At 36.7% G+C, this 18,212-nt stretch overlaps 1 protein-coding gene across 1 annotated transcript; it reads right to left on the reverse strand.

Annotated features, from left to right (window-relative positions):
* Positions 1 to 4,579: 4,579 nt before the first annotated feature.
* LOC117336723 (dimethylaniline monooxygenase [N-oxide-forming] 3-like) lies at positions 4,580 to 12,632 on the reverse strand. Its single transcript, XM_033897337.1, has 3 exons — positions 12,467 to 12,632; positions 7,866 to 8,030; positions 4,580 to 6,977 (listed from the first exon to the last, which is right to left on the reverse strand). Exons 1-3 carry the CDS (start codon positions 12,630 to 12,632, stop codon positions 5,947 to 5,949), a joined length of 1,362 nt encoding a protein of 453 aa, XP_033753228.1. The 3' UTR covers positions 4,580 to 5,946.
* Between the last annotated feature and the right edge of the window lie 5,580 nt (positions 12,633 to 18,212).

An 18,212-nucleotide genomic window follows, 5' to 3' on the forward strand; every position in this document is an offset into this window, starting at 1 on the left:
TGTGAATGAATATCATCATTTATAGCATTTGTTTAAAATGTAATTGCTAAACTAGTAATTTATAACATGTAATTTGTAAAGTTAAATTATAATGAATTATGTTACATGTGGAGTAATTGAGAGATTATTTAAAGATAAGATTTGGCGTAAAACTGATTCTTTGATGTAAAGGTAAAAAATATAAGTCTTTGTAAGATTTGACAAGGATAATGCTACGTTTATCTGTAATATTTTAATGTATTATGTTGTAAGTGTTATTTGTGTATATTTGTAGGGTGTATTCTGAATGACAGCACGACTGTCATTATGGATTGGAAAGTGGAATAAAAGAAAAGAACCCCAAGACACGTTTTTGTCATCCTTAAAAATGAGTCTGCTACATAAAACATGCGCGTACTTGTGAGGACGATCATTTATTTATCATAAAAACAATTCCTAGTATCCTTACTGCACACTTTGCCCAGTTAAACTCTGGTTATGGAAATGAGATGCTCCAAAGAGAACACTGCCTCCATTGACCGAATGTCTATTGATGAAGGGAGGGGGAAATTCAGGATGGAAAGGCATGAAACTGGATATTGCAATAAGGAAGTCGATTTGGTTTGGTTTGGTTTGTTTTTGTTTAACGTCCTATTAACAGCCAGGGTCATTTAAGGACGAGCCAGGTTTTGGAGGTGGAGGAAAGCGGGAGTACCCGGAGAAAAACCACCGGCCTACGGTCAGTACCTGGCAACTGCCCCACGTAGGTTTCGAACTCGCAACCCAGTGGTGGAGGGCTAGTGTTAAAGTGTCGGTACACCTTAACCACTCCGGCCACCGCGGCCCCACGAAGGAAGTCGAAGGAAATAGCCAGTTGTCGAGTCATCTGTGGCGCCCCAATGGTCCACCACACTATGAGATAAGGTAAAGAGTACCTGTTGGGTATGCCATAGCAACAGGGTGACAATTCTGATAAAAACAAATCCTGCTCGAAACTAAGTCGTCCCCAAAAAGGACTTTCGCTAAGTACTTACGTATGTTCAAGAGATTGTCCTATCTTAATCCAATGTTATAACCAAGAAAGAGGTCATATATAGAAGATTGCCATAGAGACAGAATCTTCTCTGTGTAAGAGACTGTCCACATGTTGTTCTTAAAGAGGCTTACCCGCAGACGGACCGGTAAACGGCACATCTCCGATCACTAAATAAACTTCAGTACACGTTTCTATGTGACAAAATTAGAGGCTTTCCGACTTTATTTCTTGAAAACAATTACAGAATATGTATTTAAAAGACGTTTTAAAACTAAACCTGAGAGGGAAATGTATGGAATATAACGGCAAATCATCTTTGTAAATCGCCGCTGCCTTTGAAGTTATCACTGTGCGGCACTGTGCACGTGCTTGTTTCTTTGATGTGTCAATCAAATTAGACTCCACTTTATAGCGGGGACTTATTGCGGGTTGCGATTAAATAAATAATATTAAAAAATGAGGTTTTAATATCACTTTTCAGCGTTTTATAAGGAAAATAAAATGAAAAACTCAACAATTCCAACAATCTGTCATGTGTAAAAAATCTTTTTCTATTAGCCAATTTTTCTGATCTCTCTGCGGGCAAGCCTCTTTAAGGGGTATCTTAACAGCAAATCTTGTAAAAAAAAAATCCTACTTTGGTGCAATATAACGGAAGTAGCTTAATCAGATTTAGTATGTATTATGGCAAATCGTTGGCCTTGCTGTTGATACGTTATTTGTTTAGGTGTTTGTAAATTTCAGCAAAACATGCGAAGGATGCATGTTTCAAGGGGACACGATTAGCTCATTTGTATCAAATATATTGCACAAAATAGCCGTGTCTCAAGCACACAACAGGAGCAATGGTTTGACCAGGTTCGACTTTATATTAGTTGAACACTGATATACCGTATATCGGTTTTTAGCGAGTGCCTAATTTTCGCTAATTTAGCTCAGTCGCGAATTATAAAACATCGCTAAAATTGGTATTGTTTTACAGCAGGTGTTATCTCCCTTGCGCTTCTACCGATCAATGTATACGTATGGGTGTAAATACGTACAGGTATGCTCAGTTGACCCTGACTCGATTGAATTGTTATCAATAATAACATACGTTCACAGCTGACCATACCTTGCCCATTGTATGTTTGAAATCATAACCAGCTTGGCTTTGACAGTTTAAACATGGCTAACAAACACATCCCCAGGGAAGGCCAGGGTTTGCTGACTCGCGTAAAAAAGGGACGAATGATCCAAACTGCAAAGACCAACTCCAGCCAATGGACCAATCTAATTAAAATTGAGGTTGTCGTTCTCATTACGTTTCATGAACATCTAACAACGTCCCATAAGGGGTCACGTCAGGTTGACCTTTTGGATTAGCCAATCAAATGACTACCTCCAGAATCTTGGAAGTGAATTTTATGTGTCCGAATTAGCATGATTAGAGTGCAAAGCTTGCATAATCTGTCAATTTGTTTCAAGTCATTTCGTCCCACAAAACATATAGCTATATACATGCTGTGCCGAAATGGTTTGCTTCAGAGGCATGCTGTGCCGAAATGGTTTGCTTCGATGACTTCGACATATTGACAATTCGCCCTGAAAGTGAAATACACATCTCAAAGGTCATCTGAACGTGACCCCTTATGGGATGTTGTTAGATGTTCATGTAACGTAGCGAGAATGACCATCTAGATTTTAATTAGATTGGCCAATGGACCTTAGTGTAAATAAATGTGCAAAGGATTTTTTTTTTTTAATCAGAGCTGTGGTATGCGGACGAGATCGGCAACAGCAAGCAGGTGGCGGTATTTGTGCAATATTATTCACAGCTGCCATTTGCATTTCAAGGTAAAACAAAATAAGTGTTTATACGTACATAAAATCAAATCCGTTCAAGCAAATCTGTTAGCATCTACAGCAATTACAGGTGCTTTTAAGAAACTACATGTCCAAATTTGTAGATAATTATTCGTGTTTGAAATTCTACATTATTCTCCTATACAGGTGACCTTGAACTTAATATGTGACATTCATATAAAGCCCTTCGGTAGTAAAAGTCTGCGATAAATTAATACAACAATAACGCTTGTCTCAAGCAATGCGTCAGGTTCGTCAGGAACTGTCGTTCTTTAATGCTGTGAAGTGATATCTGCTCCGTCTGCCTGATGCGTTCCTCATCTTTACGACATGGTTATCCGACATGTATTCTTTTCCCACTTTGTCATCTATATTATATGGTTGAGAATACACACACAGTCCGTGTACTAGACTGGCCACCAGCCCCTAAGTTTTTTGTTAGAATTGCTCCACTAAAGTTTAATACTAGATTATATCCCCCTAGTTTGAAACTTAGGAATCTTACTTGGAATCAGACATATCCTAGTGACCAAAATCATAAAGGTCAATTTTATTTATAATTTTAATATTCTAGAAACAGGGAGCCAGTCTATCCGTGTACATCTTTTTCATATTTTATCATTTAAGACCTGTTGTAACTTTTCAGACTTTCCTTCCGTATTTCCAGACTTTTGTCGCCGAGCACCAATACGAGTCCAGGAAATACGAAACAGCTATCATACATTTCCATACTGTATCCTCTATTACAAATCTCTATTTGATAAAGGCGCCATTTCATTTTGGGTTGCGAATTCGAAACCTACATGTACGTGGGGCAGTTGCCAGGTACTGACCGTAGGCCGGTGGTTTTTCTCGGGGTACTCCGGCTTTCCTCCACGTCCAAAACCTGGCACGTCCTTAAATGACCCTGGCTGTTAATAGGACGTTAAACAAAAACAAGTCATTTTGTGTCGTCTGTACACTGCCTTAACTGCAAATTTGTTGGGAATATAGAAAGATAGATTTTATTTCGATTTAACAGACTACCAAAGTAATATATTTCCTGTACATTAATATTGTCATTTCTATTTTACAGATTAGCAAAGTAATATAATTCCAGTTCATTATGTAATGTACGTTAATGTTTGCTGGTCCGAAGGTTGGGAATATATTGAATACGCTTGCCTACAGATGTATGTCTGGATGAGGCGTTTAACTGCAGTTGACGTCTTTTGGTCATAAACATTCTGTTTCAATCTCATGCTTTGTGACAACATAATTATACTGAAAAAAGAAACGCAACTGACGAAAAGTCGGCATTGTAGACTAAATCCTTGACGTACACCTTTGGAAATTTGGAAATACGAAACTAATAAATAATTGGAGCGAACTTACTTTGGTTACACCTGCGACCACAGCAATTAGATCAACCTGAATTTTGAAGAAGGTACTTAAATGGTACATAAATTGATGAAATGTTCAGACAGTGGAGTGGTTCCTTAACTTTCAATTACACCATTTTTGCATTCTGAAACTTATTTTGAATTCCCGTCGTAAACTTGGCTATTTCTAATTGCTTTTCCTTCTGATTCAGAATACACCAAGCTTCCTTGTTGTTACATTTGTTCTGTTAATTACGATTTCATTTTAACGTCAGTATTTTCTGTTGTTTTTGTTTAACGTAACTGAAGCTTTCTTAAACTGTCCAGAATGTTAACTCAATAATATATCATAAACCGATTGGCAAATCTGATTACTTTATTTACAACAGCATATTTAAAATATTGACGTGTAGCTCATGACTCACATTTTAAAGTAATATGATTTGTTCGTTACTGAATAAATTAATTTAATTTTTTAACATTCTTGCATACATAGCAATAAATAACATTGTTACGTATTCCATTTCCACATTTTTTACGCTTAAGATTCACTTATCAATACATGTAGACATTGCTTCCTGTAAATAATTTCGAACGAACTTCTGGAAATGTAGATAAACAAATACAGCATACCAAAAAGCCTCATTCATACACTCACTCATACTTAATAGTAGTGCTGTAAGTGTACAAACCAGGTTATTTGTTTCGGTCAATTGTGTTATTACTGGTCTCGAATCAAACCATCGTTGAATTTTGGCAGTCATATTTTTATGAATGCATGCTTTAATTTTGTAATATTTCTCTAGTTTCCTTTTAAATCTAAATAAAGATGACAAATTATTTTTGGTTCTTTGTTTTAATATATGTAGCTTGGTTAAAATGAAAATTAGATTAACACTTATTGTTTCATTATCTAGTTTCCCAGGACTAATATCTGTATTATTTAAGCTAAGAGGATTTCTTGTGTTTTCTACCCATGTCATAAAGCCTTGACAAAAGTTTGTAACAAAAATTGCATTCCTGGAACAAGTAGAATACTGATGCTATATTTTCTTTGCAAAAGGAACGGGTTATTTCAGAGAGCTTATCATCAATTTTCAAAATGGTCTTCCAAACACTCAATTCTCTTTCCAAAGGTACCTACAGCCACTTCAACGCGACTAGACAATTTCCTGGTTATACTTAGTCTTTTTCAAGTCTTTTAGGTCTTGGTTTGTGACACTCCCCTTTGACCCGGATGCCATCTTGGAGACATTCTTCTCCGGTCGGTTTGCATTATTTGCGCTCATACGCTGTTTGTCTTCACTGTCACTTACACATTGAGCTTCGCAACATTTAATTAGAGATGTTATCACGACCTGGCATTGTGACCTCCTCGTGTAAGTCTGCTTTACTAACTCATTACAGAACCGGAACCGGAACCGGAATCCAACTAAAATGTATATTAGTAGGATGCGGGCACATATTTTGCAAAGTACAAAACGTCGAACATCAGAGTGGTATATACGTTTCTAATATATATATATATCCCAATAAAATAGTAAGAAGATAAATATTTACGAAAACATTTCAGCAACCAAGCCGATATCCCATTCTTCAAACAAGTTGAATACGTTTTTAAGACACGCATATCAAGCCAGCTGTTTGGCTATATGATGTCTAAAATAGTTACTAAAATAACGATATCGACAGTTCATGGTTTTGGTACACCAGATTCCCTTCTTCCTACTTGTTTTGAGTTTGATTTACGAATGTGTCCAGGGAGTCGTCGTATGCCTTGAACCAGGGAGTGTGATGTACGATCCCTTGTTTCCCGCTGTGAGCCGAGGTATACACCTGATCCCGATAGGTCACTATATTCGCGCGCTTGTCATTTTCCCACCTGTTGTACAAAGCTGCGACATCTAAGTTGTATTTGCAGCCTACTTCCTTGGCTAGGTCTAATACAAACTCCGTCTGGAAGGCGATATCATCAAAACAACCATTCAGCAAATCCAGCTTCTTCAACCATTTTGCGATATCGGACTCCATCTCTTTCCTGTTCGGAAGCTTCAGGTGTCCACAAACGACCGCACAGGCCCATTCGGCCTGGATATCAAACATGGTGAAAGAGTAGTATTGATCCTGCATGCTAAGGTATAAGAACTTGTTATTACCGCCCTCCATCCATATCGTTCCCTTGTACAGCCCAGCCGGATACAACGATGTATTCGTCTTCAGGCGAAGGGACTCCGGCAAGTACGGAAAGTGGTAGATATATCCGGTACAAAAAATGATGACGTCTACTTCGGCTGTCGTCCCATCTTTGAAATAGATTGTATTCCCGTCTACTTTTGTCAATAATGGACGCTCCTCGATTCCTTCCGGCCAGCGGAAACCCATGGGTTTTGTACGATAACAGGTGATCACCTTTCCAGAACCCATCTTTCTACACTGCATTGCGATGTCCTCCGCTGAGTAACTCGATCCGACTAACAATACCCGTTGACCTTTGAAGTCTGAGCCTCGTCGGAAGTCATGTGAGTGGAGAACTCTCCCTCGAAACGTATCAATTCCTTCGAAGTCTGGAAAGTTTGGGACGGAGAAGTGACCTGTAGCCACAATGACGTGAGAGAACCTCTCTGGGGGTAGATCTTGGTCATTGGTCAAATCCTTGACCGTGACGGTGAAGTCGTCTGTGGTTTTGTTGTAGGTCACGTGCTTCACTATTGTATTGAAGCGAATACAGTCACGGATCTTTGCCTTGTTCCAACGACCTAAAACGACCAGATAAAAATGGGATAGGTTGCATGTTGGAAACATATATTTACGCTATGTTTACGTAATGAGCAGGCTCTTCTTACATGTCTTACTTGAGTTTTTTATCTCAATTGGGGCACAGTCGTATGCGATGATATGTTCTTTGTGCGAAAATATTTGTTATGTACGTTGTTGATGGGGAACAACGAAAATAAAAACAGTGAATCGAACGAATATATTTCATGTTTTGGGTATATAGATTAAGTGCTACCCATAGAGGTGCTCAATAATTTTTATAAGTTGTATAACACTACACGAATATCTATTTCACGGGAAGCAATTATTATTTATTATTTTGTTTATTTTGTACATTTGTTTTGTTTTACCTTTATTCCAGCATCATTTTTGATAACCATTTTGTAGAGAAATAGTTGCCAGAAGCATACGCGATGACACAAATAGAATACCGACATGTAAACCAAGCCATAATTCATACTCAGATCAAATAGTCAATGAACAGGAAGACGCTTACTCCCTCAAGACATCTGGTCTTATTCTCATTTTACCTTTCAAAGGTCTCCATGCAAATATATATTTGTTCATATTATGTCCATTTTGATTGATTTCGATTGATAATTATTGTTTTCGCCTGCGTGTCGGTATTTTCAATTTCAGTTCAGATTGTGTTGGAGTATTCTGACTGGAGGTAGTTTCCAACATATACTTGATTATTTTATAATATTCTATGAACAATCCATCAATAAGTTAACAAGAAATTGATGCTATGGTACTTATTACACTTCCATGTCCGTTATAAACCTACCAAATGCCGATTTCCCCTTTTTATGAACATATATCAAACAACCATGCCATGCAAAGCTAGGTTAACATGTTATTACTGGTACCTTGTAAATAGTCGAAAAGTACAGTCCGTGGAGGGAAGGAGGGGATGGACTTCCCAAAATGATCATGAAATGTATAATCCGGGAACTCGAGGCATTCCTTGGGACCATTAGACCAAAGATCACGATACATCCCTCCGTGACAAAGTTCACCATGCTCGTCCACACCTGTCCGAGAACAATAACATGCATATACATATTTTTCTCATCTTTTTTGTTATATTTATTTTTAATTCTTCGTTCGACAAATGCACTGAAAGAAAAAGTCTAAGCAAAAAACTAGCAATCATGGAAGATTATAATTGCTGTTATGAAAAGAAACCATTTGTTGTATGAAAACAATGATACATAGAAGCCCCATTTATCAAGAGCTTGTGTGTATGTAATGCTTAAAACATCTACCAAGACTTGATTACTAAGAAGATTGTCTTCCTATACCTAACCCAATCGCCAAAGCAGAGGTTCATAAATGGCCTAAACTGCAAACATGATATGATGTGTATGCTTATGTTAATTTTCTGGAATCTGCGATGGGAATTATCCATTTGATGTAGCTTCATTTCCATAGGGGAAATTAAATTGGTGAGTTTTCGAAGAAAAAATCCAATTATTATTCCTTCAAATAAGATATATTAAATGTAGATATGTTGGTGGTAACACAGTAACAGATTGTTATGCCAAGCATATGCAAAAACATGTAGACATTTGGATAAAAAAATATCACCAATCGCCTTATGTGAAAATGATTATTTCGTTTGAATAAAAGGTAATTAAGAATTTTTTTTCCTCCATCAGTTTGAATTTCAGTACATTTTGTTTAAGGTTGAGACCCTTGCCATTGTTAGTGAAGATGTTTGCCCGATTTGACAAGGAGGATGAGTACATTTTACTGGAGACTGTGGAGATTGACCATAATTTAAACCATATCATCTACTGACACCAACAAAAGGTATCTCAATGAAACATGGCTCTGTTCGCCATGATTCGGCTTACGTTTCAGATATCTTTTGAAGTATTTCGCTCATGTACCAGTTTAAAGATATGAATAAAAACTACACTACCTTTAAATCTAAATTTAAATTTACCTTTAAAACCTTAATCAACTATTTGTACTGAGGAAAGGTAACGATGTTGGCTGATTTATTGGTCTTAATGTAAATCTTAAAGAAACATTTACAGCTACTACCTACACACTTATCGCTATAATGAACCAGTATCCCATTAACTTAAACAATACCATGCAGTGATGAGATCGTCCTTTCCATTTCTTCAACTGCATCATTTCGGTAGCTGTTGAACTTTGTTTTCAAGCAAAAAGATTGCATATAACGGTGCTCAATAACTTGTTCAAGACAGGGCCGGGACATTATACGTATACCATGAACAAGCAGTATCAGTTGAAATTTTTCGAAGTTAAAATTTGGATGGGGTAATAGCTGATAGTTGTTTCATATTTTGATTTTTTATTGTACTTGCCATCTTTTGGGGCTATGCCTATCTTCAATTTAAAAAAGGACCCCTACATGACTAGTTCAAAATATATAGACCACACACAATACCGATAAGAATAAGAGGTTGTTCTGGGTATTCTGGCGTTAGCCCTAAAATACTATAAAAGTCTGGCGTTGACACAAAATAACCACTACTGCCCCTCAAGTATTCTCTTTTCTTTCTCATTTCAATTCAGTTTCATAATTCTGTAAGCACTTCAGCCAGCTTGATTATTATTAGAGTAGCGTTTGATGCTTACACACTCAATTAATCAGGTAATTCATCAATAACTTAAATTTTATATATGCGAGCGATGTAAAGTGGAATTAATGGATAATCAGTATTACAAAGAATACTTTACAATGCTTAAACTCTTTGACATTGTCACTGGCGGATTTAAAGCCCCTCCTAAAATTGTCAAAGTAAGGGTATCTTAACAAACGAATTCCCGTATCAATCAGCGAAATAATGATATGAAATCATTAAAAAACATCTCTCATATACTTGTTTTTATAAAACACCAGGTATGAATCTATCGTGAAATACACTAGAATGCAGGATTTTGCGTTTACCTGCTATTTTTTCCAGGGGGAGTACCCGCGGACACCCCCCCCCCCCCCCCCCCCTTTAATTTCGCACGCCCCCTAATTTTATTAATTATACGGACTATTACTCCAAAGTTAAACGATATCCGCTATTTGTAGCATTTTCGAGGTTCACCGTTTTGCTACATTACGAGCAATGGGAGGGAATCGTAGCTCTGACGACGACCATCTGTCATAAATTGTCCGTACGTCGTCCAGAGCTACGTTATCGCAGCTAGCATATAGTGTGCGCCGTGTCAGTTTGAATAAAAGTGTTTTTAGCTCTCTGGACGGAGTCCAGGAGAGCTTACGCAGTCATTCTCATGTTTTTGCCGGAAGTAGAATTATTAAAATTTTGTGGACAGGGGATATCAGAAACAGTGGGACTGTCAGAATGGATTTCAAGACACATGATTGGGGTCGACACGAACTAGATTTGACAAGAAATTTGAGTTGTTAAATGTTTTCATTTTCGAGTAATCGTCAATTTACGGTGTCATTTTGGACATACTCGGTGTCACAGGGACATGCCGAACGTTATTCTGAGGAGTTATGAGGCAACGTTCCTATATCAACCCACTGTAATGTGTATATAGTAATGTGCTGCAACACACGTATCCCTGTGCCGCTGCCAAAAAAATGCTGCTATGCGTGTTACTTTATACACATTATGTCGTCTGCTACAGTGTACAGAGTGTCTCGCGAGGTATACGTATACGTCCCTGGCAAACACTGATATGAAATATTACTATGTGAACGGATTTTGACAATATTTCGTCATGTTATGAAGAAATGTCCATACTTTCTTCTCATAATATTTATTTATTTTTCCGTTGAGTATTTATGGAGCAATACAGAATTGTCTACACTGATAATTTCCGTGTGACGCCATTGCTCTATATGACGTTACTAAAATAACGTCAAAATGGCGTTCAAAAAATTAGGTATTGTAAAAACAAATTTGATTTCTCTAGTCATATACATCGGAAAACAGTGAAATATTATGAGATGAAACAGGAAACAATTCTCTATAAGAGTACAAAATTTCATTTAAAACGATCAATACACAAAGTCAGGAAAATTCATTGAAAAAGTTGAAAATACAAAGAATATATAGCAAAATTTAAATAAAAATTGAAAGTACAAACAAGCTGGATTTCAAATCAACGTCCAGAGAGCTACGAGGCCCTTGGCCTCTTGTTTAATTTTTAGTCGATTGAAGTGTGGTGGTCTGCCGTTTCGCTCGTGGCGGAGTTGCCAACCTTGAGCTTAAAGGGACATCACGGTAAACCAATTTTTATTTTGTATTTTTTCATATTATTGGGTATATCTTTAAAAAAAATATCCTTATGAACAATAACCATTCGAATTTGATGATATATGTATATAAAAAACATCAATTATTAATTATAAAAAGGTTATCACAATTCGTTGATCAATAGTCTGAATATGCAAATTTTGTGACATATACGATAACACGCATGCGCACAACACACTAAAACACCTGAAAACAAAAATGGCTTCCAATGTGAATCGAATGCGGTTGAAAACGATAACAGCTTCCGCAATGAAGAGAATAATTGGAAAATGGGTCAAACACAATCCTAGAATTAAACTGGGGAAGCAGTACAATACAGTTCAAACATGAAAACAGCAGTAATGCGGACGCTGCTCGTATTCTGCTTGATTGCTGGATAGTAGGTCATGACAATCTCGGTAATATTTACAAAAACTCGGTAATATTTATACAGTCTGTACCAGTACATCGCTACTGTCACTATACTATATGTACGGTGTTTACACTTATTTACACATAAATATATGTGCCGGAATATATACAGAACGTGTTATTTAACATTTAAACCACTGTATAATATCGTTGTCCAACTAATCCAATTCGCCTTGTAAACTATCGTGTGTTTGTGTTGCCTCGATTTCAAAACAGTTACGTGATGATTTAAAAATAATTTCCGCGCTAAATTTAGAGGGGGATTCCCAACTAAATCAAGTGGTCAAGCTGGACATGAGGATCGACTGTGAACATTGGGACAGCACAGAAACATAACTGGAAATGAACAAAAGGCGTACATTCATTGAAAATTGAAACGTTTTTACCGTTATGTCCCTTTAACAGATTACACATACCACTGTCATATCAAAAAAAAAATGAAAGTCATATTTTCTATGCAAGCGCCTGTGATCTGAAATAGTTAAATTGAGTTATGTTTTCCTAAATATGAAATTTCATTTTAAAACGTCAACATTCTTCGCTCAAGCCTAAAATCTTTGAAAAAATCTAGTCGTTTCAGATCGGACAGTAGCTATAGGCTGATACAGCTTCTAAACACGTATGTCTTTCTTGTTGTGAAAAGTTAAAATGCAGATTTATTCGCATAACAAACATGCGCTCTCGCCATCGTAATATTTTAAATAACTTTGCCGATCTGTATTATCCGCCATATTGGTTAGTTCACCCCGACAATGTATAAGACAATGATCTTCATCTTTGTTACGATTTGACAAACTCACCTGTCCTCCAGGTAAAGTTCCACAGACCTCCCCAGTTGGACTGTTTCTCATAGCAGACGACATCTGCACATTTTTTCCCGGCCGCTTTTAACTTATTGTTTTGGTAGAGGAAGGACATCCCACTTGGTCCAGCACCAATAAGGCATACTCGCTGATTTCCAGCCATGATTAAAGTTAAAATACGTGCAAAATATACGTCTGGTGTACTAACTATCGGATAAACTGAAAATTCCAGTTGTATATTCTGTCTGTGTTTGGGAGAGCGTCACAATGGATCCTCTTATATAGCGTGAAGATGGGTTTTATTTCTAAACGAGGCTCACACATATGCCGTGACGTAATAATGAATAATCATGAGTATGAACCCATATGTTGCATCTCACTTTTTTGAGCAAAAATGCTATTATTCAACTTCCTTCTGAATTTGATTGGTTGATATGATTTCAAATGGAAATAATGTCTGTGACTGTCAAATTCACATTGATCATATTTTGATATTGAACTACTTGCAGAAGACTTGTTAAATATACGCTTTATTGGATTCATAACGACCTTTGATAACTCATTCAATTTTTGGGTTGTTTTGGCTCGAGAGTCTATAGCCATGATTGACATTGGGCTATATCATTTTGCCGCTACAAATGTACACATATATTATCCATATTAAAATAGGTAAACTGTGACGTAGCACTATAAATCGGCAAAAGTTCCGGCCTATCACAAGGAGACTTAACACGAACATACCGCAGCCTCCCAAAACACACATTCGCACTCACCACACGCATGCATGGGAGACCGTCCTTAAATGACCTTAGCTGTTAATAGGACGTTAAACAAAATAAACTAAACCAAACCACAAGATCGATTGCAGTTAGCAAAAACATATCACCTGGGTATCGACGATTGTTTTTTCCAGAATGTGCTTATTTCATGTAATTGATAACTGGGACATGCACGTACATGTATATATTGAACAAGGAAATAAATATACAGATAAGGCATTGTGTTCAATTTTACAACAATCATATTTAATGTAATATTGGAGAAAGTGGAATAAAATCCTCGCAATACACCGTAGCCGAGAATAGTTGTGAAAGGTTACATTTAGTCGATTTGTTCAATATGTGCCTCCAAACCACAGTTTCATTGTATACACCTATACCCGATACACTTTAAAAGTGCATGTCAATCAAAGTGTGTGACAACACACACACATACACAAATGAGACAAACCTCAATTCAGTTGCAGTTCGCGTGTACTGGTCCGTCTACTGTAAAAGTGGATATTTTCGCGTGTGGAAATTTTCGCTTAGCCAGCTTCCAAAGTGTTCGCGGTGTGGATATTTTCGCGCCGTCAAGATATTTTTGCGCTAATTGTATCTTTTATATTTAGTATTTTTATGTGTTAATATATTCGCGGTGTGGAAATTTTCGCGGAGATTTACTGATATTGAAATAAGCGAAAATTTCCACACCGCGAATATTTCCACTTTTACAGTACTTGGAAATCGAAAACGTCTATAAAATGGCCTAAACTAGCAAAAGACTTTTTATGTACTCATGTTCTCAATTATGTTTCGCTTGAAGATTGAGTTGGAGATATTTATGTATTTTTATCAAAATATATATTCAATACAGGTCACACGACATATTTGTTCTGGCATAGAGAGCTTCTAGAGTCGTCCAGAGCCAGATGGGATATCTTTAATATTAAGAAAAAAATCTTAAAAAAGAAAAAAGAAAAATAAAATAAAAAAGGATTCGTGTATCATCTCATATATTAAACACACAAGCGGAAAGATTGTATCGCCCGAATCCAATACCTCCAGAAATGTGTTTTTGAAGTGTTTGTACTCCAATTGAGAATGAATATCATTTTAATCACATAATACGTATTGTGGAATAACCCGCAATTCACGTTATAAAATTGGATGCAGATACAGCTGGTTTCTGTTTAGATAAGAAATATGGTATGTACATGTTTTGAAGTAAAAAGTTTGGAGCATGACACTTAAATGTAAAACGCGAGATAAATTACTGAGTTACCTCCCTTGACTAAGCCCTTTCCGGTTTCAACAACAGGTGAAATCATTCTGCAGCGGAGCAAATTCGCCCAATTAAGTATCCCACCCCTTGTTTGGTACTTTGCTGCTGTCTTTTTTCCTATTCTGTATTGCAGACAATAATTATTGCACAATGTTGATGCCTTGCCATGAGCACCTGTTTCCAACATTAACTGGCTGTGATCCTTTGGCACTTTCCTGTTGTAACATGATGTGTGGAACAAGATGATGCCAACCTTAAGGACTTCATGTATTCGCTGTGTATTATGAAGGGACTTAATTTAGCATAGTTCGCGGTACAAGTTACTTTAGGTAGGTTTTATTGAACTTTCGCTATAAATCTTTGGAGAGCTGCTGCCCAGGATCCAGTTTATTAACTGATGTGTCTAATTTACAATATTTTGGACATTTTATTCATTGTGAACATTGTTCTGCTGATCTGTTTATATTGAATGCAGTTGCAGCTGCATATTGATTTGTTGAATATTGATTTCAATGATTTGGCATCTTTATTAACAGGGAGCTGGCACCCAGAATCTGTTAAATATTGATGATTTGTAAACTATTGATTAACGGGGAGTTGTCACCCATGAACCGTTGATTGATTTGATTAATTGATTTGTCATTGAATTTTCATTGAATTTGCTTTATAATTAACGGGGAGCTGTACACCCAGAAACCGTTATTTATCATTGTTTGTATTGATTTGTGGCATGTCATTTATACCCATGCTGGGACGACTGCCAATTCTAGTAAAGTTGTGACTAATAAATCCAGTCAAACCTATTTTATGATGTCTTTGTTTTGCATTCATATTTTATAATGTCCATTATAAGAAATTATGTGAACATTTTTGTATAGGAAATATTACATTAGACCGAATATGATCTTATGTCCTCCGAGAACAAAACAATCATTCAAAACTTGGCTATGTTCATTTACAAAGCAAATGTAATTAGAAATGAAATACTTTTTAACTAAGAGTCATGTGAAGTTATGTGTATAGTATCCTTCGTTTAATACATGGTAATATTGTTTTTCATGTTTTAATAGTCTGTTGAAATATCTGGTGAAATACTGTGATAAAATATTTCATTTATCAGCTGATTATTTGTTTTTGGTTCAAATTATAGGTAAGTTTTATTTAAAATGCTATTCCTATTGAATACTAATTATATCATGCATTTAATTTAATTCTACAATGATCATGTACACAAAGGCAATAGAGCCTACTTCAATGAAGACTTTTACATTCAACAACATGCAATTGCAAATGTCATTCGAGTTACGTAATACAAATCAGCACTGTATATATGTAGTCACGAAGGCTATCGAACAACCCGTGATAAGAATCCACAATCCGGAATGAATCACAGGTTTGTAACAAACAGAATATAAGCAAGTTATTTTTCTGATATTTTTTGAATTTCCTAAGTTGCCGCGTCCTGCTTACTGCCTACTGCTTTCAATATTTAACTACTTTTACTGCTGACTGCCTTCTGTCCTTCTTACCAAACCAACGGCCTCCCTGCTCGTCACACTAATATATATTCCCATATTACCAGAAAAACTAACAATTTTTGTCAACTAAATTGTCAACTTATCCTTATAACGATTCATTCCTACCAGCCCCAGCTGATTTATGAAACGCACTTCCGGTGACATTGAATACTATTCGTCTATTACTAACCGTAAAATATGCTGGTGTTCATATTGAACCCTCAAACTATTATTACTGCAGAAGTAGACACGGACAGATCGATCATGCATGACTAAGGATGAATTGCAGCTCCTTAAATAGTCACTTGTACTCAGGTAACTTAGTTGATAGTCCTATGTGTTCTTGTACTCAGCTGCTGAAACTACCGGGCATTTCCTCCTCCACTGTCCTGACTATCAGCAGCTAAGAATTTAGTGTTATAAGAGCCTTCCTCGTAATGATAATGCTGATATCTTGTTAAATGGTAGTCCAGATATGCCATACACTACAATGGAATTTTATTTTATTGTGTTTAAAACTGTATCAATCAATCTACGCGCTTTAAAAGGCTAATAGCCTTTATCTTAACTCTGTAATGTCGATTTAGAATTGTATCTGTAGTATTTTTGTATAAGTATTACTTTCAACAACAGGGCCCTATCGTCATACATTGTGCGTTATCGTGCAATCGGCATTTTTTCTTGAAATAAAATGCCCCGCGCATCATCCCTTTCTAAACCCTTGTTCCCTTTCTCTTTCTTTTCCCCGCACATTGTATATCTTTAACAAATGTAAATTTCTCAGAACTGTTCAATAGCTATTCTATAAACTCATGGAGACGGGTTTACATAAGTACTCTGTACTTATTACTGAACCTTTCATCCATTTGTATAATGTAATGTACTATTGTAATTTATAACAATAAAATCAAGTAAAACCTAAACAGTGTCGGATACAGGATTTTCAGTTGGTTTTTTTTGGGGGGGGGATCAAATTACGGGGGGTCCGGGGGGGGGGGGGGGGGGGGGGGGTACTCCCTCGGGAAAATTATAGTGTATTTCACGATAGATCCCCCCTTTTAAATACGCCAGTGCTGAAGCCACAAATGTTAAAAAGTATTCGTGTAAAAGTTCTATATCATCTGACTAAGAGATAGATTTGAGCGACATCCAGACAAAATATTCCCGATCATGGAATCACTGTATCCGAAGGCATGGCCAATCGAGAGTCTGCTGTGATTGGCGACTTTTTTGCCTGTTCATGTTTTGAAATATATCTTAATTAATATTGACTTGTTGTGTAGACACGAGCAGGACATTTACATCTTCCGATTTCTCTTACCTGTTAAATTCCGACTTTAAATGTCCGGCCATTTCCAGACCTGACAATGCTTATTTTGAATTAGGAAACGTACCACATGCATTTACGGGCGTTTTTTATACGCAAAAAAATGTACAGGTACAAAATACTACATGTAACAGAAATACAATGATGAAAAAGGGAAAACATGGAAATTTTCCTTAAAATCATGTCTGAGTTATGTCCCTTACCTGTATCGTGTCGCTTCATGCCCATGTTAGGTAACTTTCCAAAATATCTTAGATTCCTGTACCGTGCCATTTCTTGTTCCCTCATTTACGTGCTCAATCTATCCTATGGTGAAATTCTTTCTTCATCGATATATAAAAAAACTAAGCCGCTGGAATAATAGTATATTTATTCGAGTATTGTGTTTATCTTATTTACCTTACCTGGACACGAATGTTAGATTATATTTATTACAAAGTCTGAAAATCCTGCTAGCAAAAAGTTATGATTAACTAAGACGAATTTTTACTTTGTGGTCTGTTTTTATTTAACGTCCTATTAACAGCCAGGGTCATTTAAGGACGTGCCAGGTTTTAGAGGTGGAGGAAAGCCGGAGCAACCGGAGAAAAACACCGGCCTACGGTCATTCTCGGCAACTGCCCCACGTAGGTTTCGAACTCGCAACCCAGAGGTGGAGGGCTAAGGGTAAAGTGTCGGGACACCTTAACCACTCGGCCACCGCGGCCGCCGCAGTTCCAATATCGGCACAATAGTGTGACATCTTTATAGCATGACACCTTGCATTTATGACGTCACAGTAGCGTTAAAATGCTGTTTCGTTTTATCGAATGGTAATCGTAAATTATCTTCTTTAAATAATAAATAAATACTTTTC

This window comes from Pecten maximus, chromosome 10, assembly GCF_902652985.1.
Source record: "Pecten maximus chromosome 10, xPecMax1.1, whole genome shotgun sequence".
NCBI lineage: Eukaryota > Metazoa > Mollusca > Bivalvia > Pectinida > Pectinidae > Pecten > Pecten maximus.